This window comes from Sinocyclocheilus grahami, unplaced genomic scaffold (assembly GCF_001515645.1).
Source record: "Sinocyclocheilus grahami isolate Dianchi unplaced genomic scaffold, SAMN03320097.WGS_v1.1 scaffold434.1, whole genome shotgun sequence".
In the NCBI taxonomy this organism is placed as follows: Eukaryota; Metazoa; Chordata; class Actinopteri; order Cypriniformes; family Cyprinidae; genus Sinocyclocheilus; species Sinocyclocheilus grahami.
In genome coordinates this window covers 226,291-239,811 of record NW_015505613.1, presented here as the reverse complement: position 1 = coordinate 239,811, position 13,521 = coordinate 226,291, and the positions used below count along the sequence as shown (strand labels likewise).

At 37.8% G+C, this 13,521-nt stretch overlaps 1 protein-coding gene across 2 annotated transcripts in view; it reads left to right on the top strand.

Moving 5' to 3' along the window:
* sema4c (sema domain, immunoglobulin domain (Ig), transmembrane domain (TM) and short cytoplasmic domain, (semaphorin) 4C) overlaps window positions 1-13,521 on the top strand; it is an 86,911-nt gene that overhangs the window by 54,872 nt on the left and 18,518 nt on the right. The window contains exon 2 of one of the 2 annotated variants that reach the window (XM_016233565.1): window positions 3,846-4,064. The exons of the other annotated variant lie outside the window; for it this stretch is intronic. Coding sequence (XP_016089051.1) covers window positions 3,962-4,064 — 103 coding nt within the window. The 5' untranslated portion in view covers window positions 3,846-3,961. The remainder of the gene's footprint in view (window positions 1-3,845; window positions 4,065-13,521) is intronic. 2 annotated transcript variants of the gene reach the window in all.

Below are 13,521 nucleotides of genomic sequence, written 5' to 3'. Positions count from 1 at the left end.
AGCTAAGTCAAGACAAACTTTAAATGTTGGCCAGAGAAACCATTTTTTGGGGGGGAAAAAGTGTTTAGAACATACTATTTCAGTCTTTCTAATTTAGATTTTAATTCATTGTGTTACTTGCTGTTTTTTCTGAAATATTATAGCAATTTTCAAAGTGAAATTAATTTCAAAGTAAATCCTACACTGAAAAACGTTTGAAGAAGCTTTGAAATGTAGTAAATACAAATAATTTACAAAGAAATGGCAAGTAAAATTATGAAATAAAAATGAAATTTTGAAGGACAAAAACTGAAATAATATTTGCTTATAAAACACTCCAATAACACTTGCTTAATTTACAACTTCGAAAAATTATTTCTACAGTGTACACCAATGTTTTTTTTCAGTGTAGTAGCATGTATTTAAATACAATTTGATCTTATAAAATAATTTTCAATCTAAAATTAAACATCTTAAGTCTAAAATGTAAACTTATGTGCTTTGTTGTTTTGTCTACCTCTTATATATGACTAACTATCTTTACTTGAGTAGGTTAAATATAAACTGCTACTGCTTACTGATGCTTCCTTCTGGTTCACCTGATATTTTCTCTACATTGTCACCTGAGGTTTTGGAAAATAATGCAATGGAAAGTGTATGGAGTAAACAGCTCTCTGTGCTGTTGAGATGCACGTGTCTGCAGTGCTTCACACCAGACTGAATGCGTCAAGCATAAACAAGACTTAAGTGGCAGGACAGAGACCTTGAGAGGGTTGGTGGCTCCTCTATCCACCTACTGCCCTGCTTCTGTGGCTATAAAAGATCCCCGCCTGTTACTCTGGGGGATGAAAGCATGCTGTCCTGTTTTGACTAGTGCCATCTGATCTTATACCGAAATAAATAGATCATATGCTGATGGCAGATTTCCGCTTTTATTCAGCTCATTCTGTTTATGCTGTGTACTTTTAGAGACAGTCTGGGTGTTTTTTTTTTTTTTGAGGATTTGTTGATAGTGCTGAGCAGCTGGTGTTGAGTGGTCAGTTTCTGGAATCGTCTGTGTAGAGATAGTGACAGGAATAGGATGTTGTGAAATTACCGGCCACTGACATGCAAAGGCCTTTGTTTGACTTTCATTAAAGGAGAGATGATGGGGGAATGAGGGATGGAAGGAAGGAGGAAAGCTCTTGAGTGTGACACTGGGAAAATGTGTTTATGTTGAGGGGTGGAGTTGTTTCCTCTTGTGCATCCGTATGTTCACAGTCCACCTTCATCTCATGGCTGTGCTGTTGCCTTGACATCTGCTGTCTCTTGGGGGTCAGGAGGTCAGAGTTCAAAGGGTCTTATTTTAGTTTGGATGATGAGCAATGGGATTGGCTGTTAGTTCTGGAGAAGAGCTTATTATTGACAGGAAGACGAGAGCAGATTGGAAGGAGATGGGAAACGCTTTAGACTCACAAAGCGGGTCGTCACTCAACCTTTGGCCTTTTTCCGGATGGCATGAAAAACGGCGGAAGAAATACAGTTTGTTTTCTTTAGGGAGGAGTTCATTTCAAAACATGCTCTTTGAGTGTACATCCATCTTCGCATAGTTCACTTCCTTTGGATGAAGGACATTTATGTATAACTTTTTTTAAATTGATTTGTTTTGGTTGGTATTTGTGTTAACCTGTTTCATTATATATACTGTATATTGAAATTTATTGTACTTGCTGTATAATATTAAAAAAATTAGATCTTTAGGCATTGTTTATTGTGTAATATTAAAATTGTAGAAAATATAGCCTTATTTATGCGAAATAATATAGCTTTTTATGGTCTGCCAACAGCAATGTTCCTTCGCACATGACAAGTGAGATTTACTCTCTGTTCTTGGTGGTTGAAATGGTAGTTTTCCGGAGGTTTAGCACAAGGTCTTTGAGATCTGCTCTGCTCTGCTGCTGTTGGAGCTTTACCCATAATACCTCTGCAGGTCAACAGTCAGATATCTGTTAGTGAGCAGCAACACAGGGCAGTTTGTGTGTGTGTGTGTGTGTGTGTGTGTGTGTGTGTGTGTGTGTGTGTGTGTGTGTGTGTGTTTATGTGGTTTATGAGGACACAAATTTGTATAATAACATAGGTATGACATAGGTATTACAACGAGAAGGTGATTTATGAGGACATTTTCAGTGTCCCCGTAATTCAAAAGGCTTATAAATAATTCAGAATGAGTTTTTTTGAAAATCTAAAAAAGCACAAAGTTTCCTGTAAGGGGTAGGTTTAGGGGTAGGGTAGGTGTAGGGCAATAGAAAACACAGTTTGTACAGTAGAAAAACCATTACGCCTGTGGAGAGTCCCCATAAACCATAAAAACAAACCTGAGTGTGTGTGTCGTGTGTGTGTGTGTGTGTGTCATGTATAAGAACAATACTTAATATTATTTTTTTAATTATTGAATTTTAGATTTTTTTTGTTAGTATTTGTGTTAGTATTAGTTTAATTTGTTCAGAAATTTGAAATTCCTTATGTATATATATATATATATATATATATACACACACACACACACACACACATTTCTTATTATTAACTAATAATAATTTTCTAATTTAATTAACTTCAAGTGTTTTTCCAATTTAATTATATTCTAACTCTTTTTTATCTTTTCTTATCTCTTTATAGTATTATTTGAAGCTATAGTGTTGAAAATATAGATATGTAGCTTAATATAGAAAATAATGTTTTTTTATTATATAATAAAATACTTTTTCATACTTCTATATATACTTTTTATGATGCTTTTTTATTATATAATAAAAATAAATAATAGGTAGTGCAAAGAAAAGTGCGGGGAACACAATCACCTGTTTTTAAAAGTCGAGTAGACACCACCTGTCACAACAGTCTGACGCATACCAGTCCCTCCCCACACCATAGATATAAGCAGTGTCGCATCAATCCAATAAAAAACTGCCATGCAAGTGGAGATGCGAGTCATCGAATTGCTATATTGCAACCCCTATATTACGGACAACTCATTTGGAGAGAATCGCCACCATCTCTGACTTCTCTTATCTGACGCTCTCTCTCTGGCTCTCTCTTTTTCATGCTAATGAAAAAAGAAAAACAGAAATCAATGGTTGTGAGATTGCTCCTGCACAGGTCCAAATCTCAATCCAATGATGGTTCGAGGCCGCCCCTCCACACTTTGCTTATCATTGCGAATGTTTAAATTAACACAACCTTTTCAGACTGAATGATAAAACACAGTGCAGGCAGAAAGAGGGCTTTACATTGTTATCTGAACCGCTAAACAGTATTTGACATTTGACGCACATTTAAAAGTCAATGGGTTTGCTCTCAAATCAGCAAATATTATCAAGGCCCTAATTTCCCTTTTTAATGGAGAGAAACAGGTGTGATGATTAGAGCAAACGTGTGAAAACTGCAATTGCTGAACAGACTGAACCGCTCAGGCCTTTTTTTCCCACTCCTTCCCTTGAAACCTTGCTTCAGGCTTCATCATAATGCATTCCAGAGAACGCAGACTCCAATTATAATTACAAACGCTTCTCTCGTTTGTCTGCGGCTGTCAAAAACAGGCCTTCTTCTGTTTGCGACATTTTCTTCATAAACGATGGTGAGTTGTGTTGATGCTGTCGTTCTCTGACAAGCATCAACAATTTGGCTGGTGGTCTGCCAAGATGCATTTATCGTTGTACCTTCTGAAAGAGTGTAAAATCTGTCATTAAATTGTCCTGACTGTGTTTTGTCACTTCATAAACAGTTCCAGCTCTACCGGGATAGCGACAGGAAGGCTCTAGGGAGGTTTGTGTGCATCTCGTAATCACTTTTGTTTATGCTTTTGTTTTCTTTGCCTCCCTTGACAGGAGCCGTTGTGTGCATCTTGAGCCTCCACACCTCATCGTTCAGTCAGAACCCTTGTTTCTCGTCCAATCAGAATCTGCATTCCGTGGAGCGGAATAAAAGGAGTGGGAGCGGAGAAATGGGGTGTGTGAAAGTTCTTCTCCTGATGTTCGTGATCAGCTTTGAAAAGGGGATTTGCGTCAACTGGAACCCCGTCCCACGCAAGACCGTTAAATATAATGGTGAGTATCTAATGACCAAACAAAACTGTGAGCGGAACTCCCAACAGTGGCTGCGCAGCAAATGAGCCCACTTTCCTGTTCCCTTTTTTCTCACACTGTTTTTATGGGAATCCTCCTTTCTTTATTCATCCGTCTCTTTCTTCTTTTCTTTAGTCGACCCCTCCCTTCATTCTCCATGCAGATTTGAGATAAGAGGTGTGATTTCTGCTTTGAATTCATCGAGATATCACATTACTGCATGGTTTTATGGGTCTTCATGGTAAAGAGCTTACCTCCCTATTCATTTGCACTCACTTCATTTGTGTCTCTTCTTCCTTTCTCACACCGTTTTCTATGCCGCCTCTCTTATCTTTTACTCTTTTTTCTCTTATGCTTTCTCCAAGGGGAATTCCCTTAGAACAAATTGTGCAATAGTCTTTTTACTCGTCATCAGTATTGTTTTCTTTTCCAAGAAAAAAACATCCAAGCATCCTCAGAAAATGCATTCACTTGAGTGCAAAATTGCTTAATATTACAAGACTTGTTTTCAGATAATATCATTTGAATTATGTGTACTTTTCTTTCCTCACGGGAATTTTTTTTTTTTTTTAGCATATGTCTAAAAACATTTAGTGAGGTTTATACTAAAGGGGTCATATGATGTTGCTAAAAAGAGCATTATTTTGTGTATTTGGTGTAATGAAATGTGTTTATGCGGTTTAAGGTTCAAGAAACACATTATTGTTTTTTTAAACAGTGGTTTACTGAACAAATTGCTCTTTGTATCGTTACACCCCTAATAATTAGAAAAGGAATCAATTTTATTTGATTGCTATAATCCAAATCTTCAGAATCCATATGGCTGCGAGGAACAGTCCCAAACTCAAGCCTTTATTCAGCGATCTTCATCCTGAGTAGCGACCGTAAGCCGCAATAACCACACTGACGCACTTGTTACAAATTCAAAAGTTGCTGCTTTAAGATACATTACGGCAGGAAAATCGAACGTTCATTGGCTCTCGCCTGCTTCATCAAAGATTGTGACATGCTGTGTTTCTGGTGAGGTGTTTGAATGAGAAATGCGCACCTTCACGGAGTGGATCGGGATAATAAATTTTTTTTTAAAAACATCTTACTAACCCTAAACTTTTGAACAGTAGTTTACATTGAAAGGAGATATGTAACATAAATGACATGGCTTAAATTAAATCTTAACGACTAGATTATTGGTAGTTAATGATAAGCTGCATGCAAAAGTGGCACCACTGTTTAGTAAATTTGCTCTTAAGTCTTTTCCTGTTTTAATCCAAATCACTCTTGATAATCAAATAAACAACTACAGAAAACATCAAGCAGTAGGCATGATTTTATATGTACACACATAAACTGATAGCATCTCCTTTTAAGCCCTCGGTAGAGAACGTAGCGGCTGGGAACACAGCCTTAAATGGACAGGAAATGCTTTAGTTGAGCTCCAGCAAGAGAGAGAGAGAGAGAGAGAGAGATGTCAAAGAAAGTCCAGAAAGAACAGAAAAGTACACAGTGTGTCTGCAGTGTGTTTTACTACTGTTTCAGGTCATGTGTGACTACATTTGGGCCCTAAACCACAAAAACAGTAGACCTGAACTGCACACATGCGCTTTTCAGGGAGGGTTAAAGACTGAAAAGCAGACAAAGCATCAGAGTGCACTTTAATGTGTATGTGTGTGAGCGCGCAGAGTGCTTAGACTGGCAGTCTGAGGGATTTAGAGCTCCAGTAGCGTGTGCGTGTGTGTGTGTGTGTGTGGTTGGAGGTGGAGAGCTGGATCGCAGCAGAGATAATATTTACCCACTACTTTCCACACCCACAGCCCCTAAAGACCCCTCCTCCACAATTATCTCCATTTTAAAGACGCCGGGGATTCACAAGTAAACACGACTTTCTTGCAACTAAATGTCTTTTCATTCCCATCTCTCCCCCTCTGTTCATTATCAAAGCGCTGTGACTTATTGTGACAGACGTTATACTGTTGTCTTGGCCCTGAACAGCTCAGAGAGTTCAAAGGGGAGTCATAGGCCCCGCCCCTTTCCACACCCCATCCGTAACTTTCCACAGCAGAGCAGCCAGTGCACAATGTGGTCAGAGCGAGAGAGAGAGAATGATAGCAGGTCAAACAGAAAATTAAAGACCCAAGAAAGCTCCTGCTGACTTAGATGAATAGTATGAATGCACAGACTCAAACTATTGAAAATCACTTTCAGTAACTGAAATAAAGCTGAAGTAAAATAAATATTAGATGATAAATTTAACTTAAAAAACTCAAAATGAAATTTTGATATATGTGTATTTGAAATAAATGTTGCTGTGGTACATAAGTGAAATAAGGTTAGATTGATGAACTACAGTTGCTAAAACTGAAAATAACAAAAGCACATAACAAAATTACTAAACTAAAATTTAAACAATTTAAAATATATTTAAACATAATTTAAAATCATATTCACTCTAAATGTAAACTGAAAATATAAAGAGCATGTTAAACAGAAAATTAAAGATGAATTGCCAAAGGAGGCCTAAGGAAACTCCCACTGATTAGAAGAATAGTATAAGTGTGTGTGTGTGTGTGTGTGTGTGTGTGTATATATATAGTTGGTTGTTATAAAGAATCAAATAAGTTTAACTTAAACTGAAATAAAAGCTCAATAGGATTATTCAGCATATAACAAAATTGCCAAAACGTTTAACTAAAATTAAAATGAAAAATAAAAATATAAAGAACAGATCAAACAGAAAATTAAAGACGAATTTCATCAGAGGCCAAATGAAACACCAGCTGACTTAGAGGGATTGTGCATTTATACTAAGTCCAATGCGCTGAGGATGGCAAAGCTACAGAGAGAGAAAGGGACTGCCTGCCTAGCACATCTCTCTACCCTCCAATTACTATAATGAATAACTCCACTGAAAAAGACTGGCCCACTGTGTGTGTATGTGTGCATGTTTATGTAAGTGGACTGAAGCCAGTCCTATCCGTCTATCTGTGCCGAACTCCTCCCTACACACAGACGTCTGTGATTTATCCTTTCTAACAGACGCCCTCTCCCGCACTTGTACGTCTCATTGTCTGTAAAAGTGTGTTTCTTTTTTCATTCAATAAATCTGTCTCCCGTACCCTTTGTGGACCTGTTCGCTCCAGAAGGAGGCTGTTTGTTAAAGGGGACAGAAAAAAAGAAAGTCTTTCTATTTTTTGTGTGCTCGCCACTTTCATGAAAAGGTCAAACTCGGTACAAGCTGTGAGCTCAATTCTCGACTGCAGTCTCCCCCCCCAGTCTGTCAAACGGCGGCCTATTTTCAACAACCTTTCACACGTCTCTTCCTTTTACTGTCATCCTGTCTCTTCCGCTCTCTCTTTCATTTTCTTTCAATCTTGCATTTTTTCCCCCCACATTTCCACCTTGCTCTTTCACTCCCATACTGTTTCTGTCATTTTCTCAGCGCCCACACCTTTTCGCTCTCTCTGCCATTCCTGCATTCACTCTTGTTGGGCCCCGAGGACAATTTCATTGCTCTGATGTTGCTGTTTCATAGCTCAGGAGACTTAAAAGTCAACGTGAAATCGAAATTGACCATATTGACATTCCTAATGCATGTTCTTGGTTTTACATTATTCCAGAGCAAAAATTGTTATCATAATCTTGCTCCACCTTTGAAATGGTTTTCCTTTTTATTTTAAAATCCGCTTAATTCATGGCAGTACGTTTTGTGCAAATTTTTTTTGTTGTTGTTTCCTCTGAAATATGAAATCGAAATTGACCATATTGACATTCCTAATGCATGTTCTTGGTTTTATTGCACACATTTTTTCAGTGAACATTATTCCAGAGCAAAAATTGTTATCATAATCTTGCTCCACCTTTGAAATGATTTTCCTTTTTATTTTAAAATCCGCTTAATTCATGGCAGTACGTTTTGTGCAAATTTTTTTTGTTGTTGTTTCCTCTGAAATACGTCACATGAATGTAAAATGATTGTGAAAGTCTTATGTTGATTTAATGTTTGAGATCTTATGAAATTGATTGCAGACTTTGGTATCTTGGCAAATCTGAGCATAATTTGTGGTATTGTTGAGAGCTCTTCTGAAACTTTCCCTGGTAGCTGTGTTTTGGAGTAGTAACTGGTTTCTAGCTGGTCTAAGGTAGTCATTAGTTAATCCGAGCTGGTCATTTGCTGGTGCTAGTGTTATTTTAGTATTATTTATATACTTAACACGAGCTCTGTCATATTCTGTGATTGTTTCTGAAGACCGCGAGCCCTCACACGTTGCACTGTGTGAAGTACAGACGGAACGGATTGTCAACACATCCCACCGCTGTATGGCCAGATGAGACGCTAACTACGTTTTCTCAACTGGATAACCAGTCTCGCTAGTAAAGTTTTGATAGATGAAGACTGCAATCAAGATAAAGACGATTGGGGTGGCGTACAGGAGTCGTACAGTACAGTAAGCACGCGTGAGTCCGTTATAATAATGCGTGTGAGTGCTCTTAACGCACTGATCGCATATTGTATTTATTAGGGATGCACCGATACCACTTTTTCCAGTACTTTTTCCGATACCGCTACTTTTATTTTTGGTACTTGTCGTTACCGAGTACCGATACCGATATTGTTATTGCATTTGTAAATTTTTTTAATATTGGGTACAGAAACCAAAAGAGTATGTATAATGTTAGTTGGTTAACTTCATTTATCAAATAGATACAGTCAAACCAAAGTTTATTCAGACACCTTCAACATTTCTCACATTATCACAGTTTATTCGCTATAGTTTAGAAAATGGTAATAAAATATGACAAGAACTCAGAGTTAAACTGTGTCAGAACAAATTCATCTTGATAATGTTAGATAACTTTGATAGAAAGGTATGTAATAGATTACAATCAACCAAAAATTATTCAGACAGCTGTTAGTATGACAGTATTTACACAACTATCAATACTTAGTTGGGCAGCCCTTAGCCTTAATGACAGCCTGTAGTCTCCTGGGCATGCTGCACACCTCAACTTCAGTTTTTTCCCAGACTTGGTCTGAATAATTTTTGGACCAAAATTTGTATCAGTTTTACTGGTAGTCCACTGTATGAAGAATTTTTGGGTATGATTTGTCACAGTTTACTTTATTTTGCTATCCTCACTTACATAAATGAATTATAGTGTCCTGCACCCACTAGTAAAAAAATATCAAAACTTATATCTGGTCTCTGAATAATTTTTGGTTTAACTGTATATCCTTCGGTTATTTTCACAGTTAATTATGCCCATTAAAATGTATTTTACAAGTTTTTGTTACTTTCACGGTTCATTTAATTTAATAGCATTAGAGCTGCTCGATTGCAGCGGCTCAGTACTGTAATCACGCGCTTCGCTGTAATAATGCAGGGAACCACTCGCTATAAATCTCCTAACTCTGATATTTTCAGAAATAGAAGTCGCGTGTTTTCATCTGAAACGTGCTGCGATTTACAGTATATTCCAAAGCCACTCATATAATACAGAAACACTCAAGCAAGCAAAACAATGATGCATGTGCTAAGTGAGTGAACATCAAAGATCACACAACAGAATTGCGCGCGCTCTCTCTCTCTCTCTCTCTCTCTCTCTCTCCCTACCGTTAAGTAACTTGTGCATTGTTTTACTTGCTTGTTTTTGACACATCCGACCAAACTACAAACTTTCCAGGGATGTCTGTGAGAAAGGGATATTCACTCGACAAGCTCGTGCATCTGCGCCGCCGCATGCTCAATCCACTTGTTTAACAGCTCGCGCACACCAGCTATACAGGCATTAATACTGAATGTTTAACATTATATTCATTACATACATATACTTTGTAGTAGACATCCTTAAGTCCTTTCTGCTGTCTGTTGTTGGTGTTTCTTTGATTGAATATGGCGCTTATCACATGCTGTGTGGTATCGGCGTTTGGTATCGGGGCATTTTAAGGAGTACGAGTACAGGAGACCAGTATCGGGCCCGATACCAATACCAGTATCGTATCGGTGCATCCCTAGTATTTATGCACAGGCACAGACATTTCTGTACATCCACGTTGTTTACACACACATTCATGATAATGTTTTGATTTGTCATGTTTATATTGCTGTTTAGTTATACGCAATGGATCCGTGTACTGTAGTAGATATATGCAGTCAGCAGGCAGTTGGTTTAGGGTTTTTTTGGCATCTCCATGTGGTCCTGTTCAGTGTCGCAACTTGACTTCTCTAAAATATAAAAAAGCTCTTTGCTGTTGCACTGTACACATTCTATAAAATTCTGAATTTTTTTTTCTTTCATATGTGCTTACGTGGGCTCCTTATATCATTTGGTTCTTTGGTGTCCTTTTGGAGTGTCTAAGTGTCCTTTTTTGGAAAGAGATCTAAATTTATCTTGAAAAAAGCTTGCAGAAAATATAGATTTTTGACAATCACCCTTCAATATTTTGGTTTGCTTTGTTGGATATAGCAAATGATGACAAAATAAACATTTGAAACAAAATAAATGGTCTATGCTTAATTTCATGAAGTGTGCGATTAATCGCGATTAATCACAGAAAAAGGGTGTGATTAATTAGATTAAAAATTTTGATCTATTGACAGCCCTAGTTTTAATATTTTATTAGCTAACCAAACGCAAAGCTTCCACAAAGAGAAAATGTTCCTAGGCCTGTCGCAATAATCAATATATCGACTTATCGCGCAATATATGTACATGACTTCAGTTTACACATCTGTTAGGCTACATTTACACTAGTTAGTGTTCGTTTTAAAACGCATAGCTCAGACAGAATCATGATTTCTATTTATTTTCCACTGATTTACTGATGAGCATTAGCAGCTTCCAGCACTGTCTGCTTGTGTTCTCTCTTCCATGATCGCTGCTCTGACTAGTGGTAATAACATATTTAATTTCAGCAACATTACATGGCCAAAACACACATTAGAACGTTAGTATGAATGGACATCTGCATATGATCGGAACTAGGGGTCGACCGATATGCGTTTTTCAAGGCCGATACCGATTATTACAGATCAAGTAGACCGATAACCGATATTTTTAACCGATATATATGTCTGGTGTAAAAATGAAAATTAATGTCAAAATTAAGAATAACAAGGGCTCTGACAAAAACTGCCTTCCCTGGTGTTGGTAGAGTGTAGTACTCCCACAGTAAACTCTTTATTTTAAAGCGTTAAACTCTTTATTTTTGGCAAACAAAGGGTTTATTATTAAAATTAAAACATGGAAGAAATAGCGTATTGTGTGATTATTCTTTTAAACAAACGTTGTAATAATTGTTGTAGTAGAGTAGTCAGGGGTTAAAGCAAAAAAAACCCTCGGCCAAACCCCATTCCACAGCCATACCTGTCACACACCCAGTTTAAGAGCAGTGTTTTTCTTCTTGTAATCAGGAGCGCTTGTCCTATGTCCAAATGATAAACGAGGAACCTGCGGGAATGTGTAGAATTATTATTATTAATAGCCACAATCCCGCGCCGAAATTCAATTCCTGCTCGGTGTTCTCTGCTAATAACCCGACTGTGAATGATGCGAACAGCGATGTTGTCAGTGAGAAGCTGCAGCCGTGGCGGGGAGGATTTTTGGTGTGCTGGTGTTCTGACAAATAATGCTACCTATCAGATTATGCTACCAACAAATCGTCAGAACACCGGCAGAACAACAATGTGCTTCATGTTTCTTTTCCCCTCATATTTTTTTCAATAGACGGAAATCCGTCGGAGCAACGGAAAACTTTATTCCCCGAGTAGTATGTATACTGCACCACAGTAATATATTTCTTATAATTTCTTTAAACTAACCCGAATTTATTAAGCTAACCCGAATTTATATTTTGACGGGTTGCCATGAGGAACTTTTAAATTTCTGTAGCCTATGTAAATGATATGACGATAGTTTTACTCCAATGAAACTGTCAAATGATCATGAAGTGACTCTTAGAGGGAGTCAGAGCAGTTCTGGAGATGTTGTTCATGTATTTATGTCCTCGTGTAGTGAGACAACAGAAGCTGAAATCAGCGCGAGCATTGCACACTTTGTGTAGAAAACAAAACCACGCGTCTGTTCCATTTACATACACAGAGACACGCAGAACATGCTGGATTCATATTTAAACAGTATTTTTGCGGCTGAATATTCACAAATACTAGTCCATATTGCGACTCTATAAGTGTACTGACCTACTTTTGATTAATTCATCCAAACTTTGACAAATTCTGTGACATTCCGCGTCATACAGTAAATTCCATTTATATGACTGGATTCCGCGATTCCGTCTGTATTGAGGTGTTTTACAACTTCAGTGTAACATTAGTGGATTGTGATTTATTGCAACTTAAGCAGCGTCTGCTGCTGTCTTACCTTTGAGAGACAACTGATGCGTGATCACTGAAGCAGCTCCAGTTAGCAAGCGCTTTCGGAGTGAGAGTGAATTCCGCATTGATTGGTCGGACTCGTGACTCCCAACAAATCAGATGGGTGGTGGGCGGAGACTGCTTTAGGCCACAGAGTGGTGAGTTCTGACAGGCTGCATCAGAGCCAAATAGCGTGTTTCAAAATGAAGTCATTTTATCGGCGAATCGGGTTTGAAAATTACCGATACCGATAATCATAAAAATGCGTAATTATCGGCCAGGCCGATAATCGGTTGACCCCTAATCGGAACTCCACGCAGCTCCCGCGCTACTCTATTCTGGTGGTATTACAGTACCACGAGAGCTAAAGAGAGCAGATTGCTCCGTGCACTTTCGAATCGCTCTCGCGGATGATCGATCGGCCTCTAGTCGAACACACCGGCAAGTGCTGCAGGCTTATTGGCTCACTGACGCTGATGAGATTAACCACTTATGTATCGAAATTTGGTACCGAACGACAAGACGTTTTTCGATACTCAATGGTATCGAGGCAATTCGGTCGGTGCCTAAAAAGTATCGAACTCGATACCCAGCCCTACTTACGCCTGTGTCTTTTGCAGCTTCTCATACATAACGTGGTGTAGTCATGAGGTGCTAGTTCAAATTTAAAAAATGCTTCTGCAAAAAAAGTTTTATCTGCAGATATGGCCTTGTTTAGGGATCTGTGCCTTTGTGCATATGGACATCTGACCGCTAAGTAGTGATTGTGTTTTTCAGCAATAGTGTGCACCCTTAATTTACAGAGAAAAGAAGGTCAGGGAAAAATCTGTAGATGGAAAAATCTCCATATAAGTTCTTTGTGCATTTTCTTTTTTTTTTACGTAATTTTGCACTTTTTGTTAGAAAATGTTGATTTACTATTTATTCAGGTTTTTAAAAGTATCTAATATTTTGATACTTAATTTCCGTGATCTAAATATTCTTAAAAATTAAAAGTTTGTAGTCATTTGGAAGTGTGTAGACCTTCTTGCATTATTATGCTGTTACATTATGATTATATATTCAGTGGC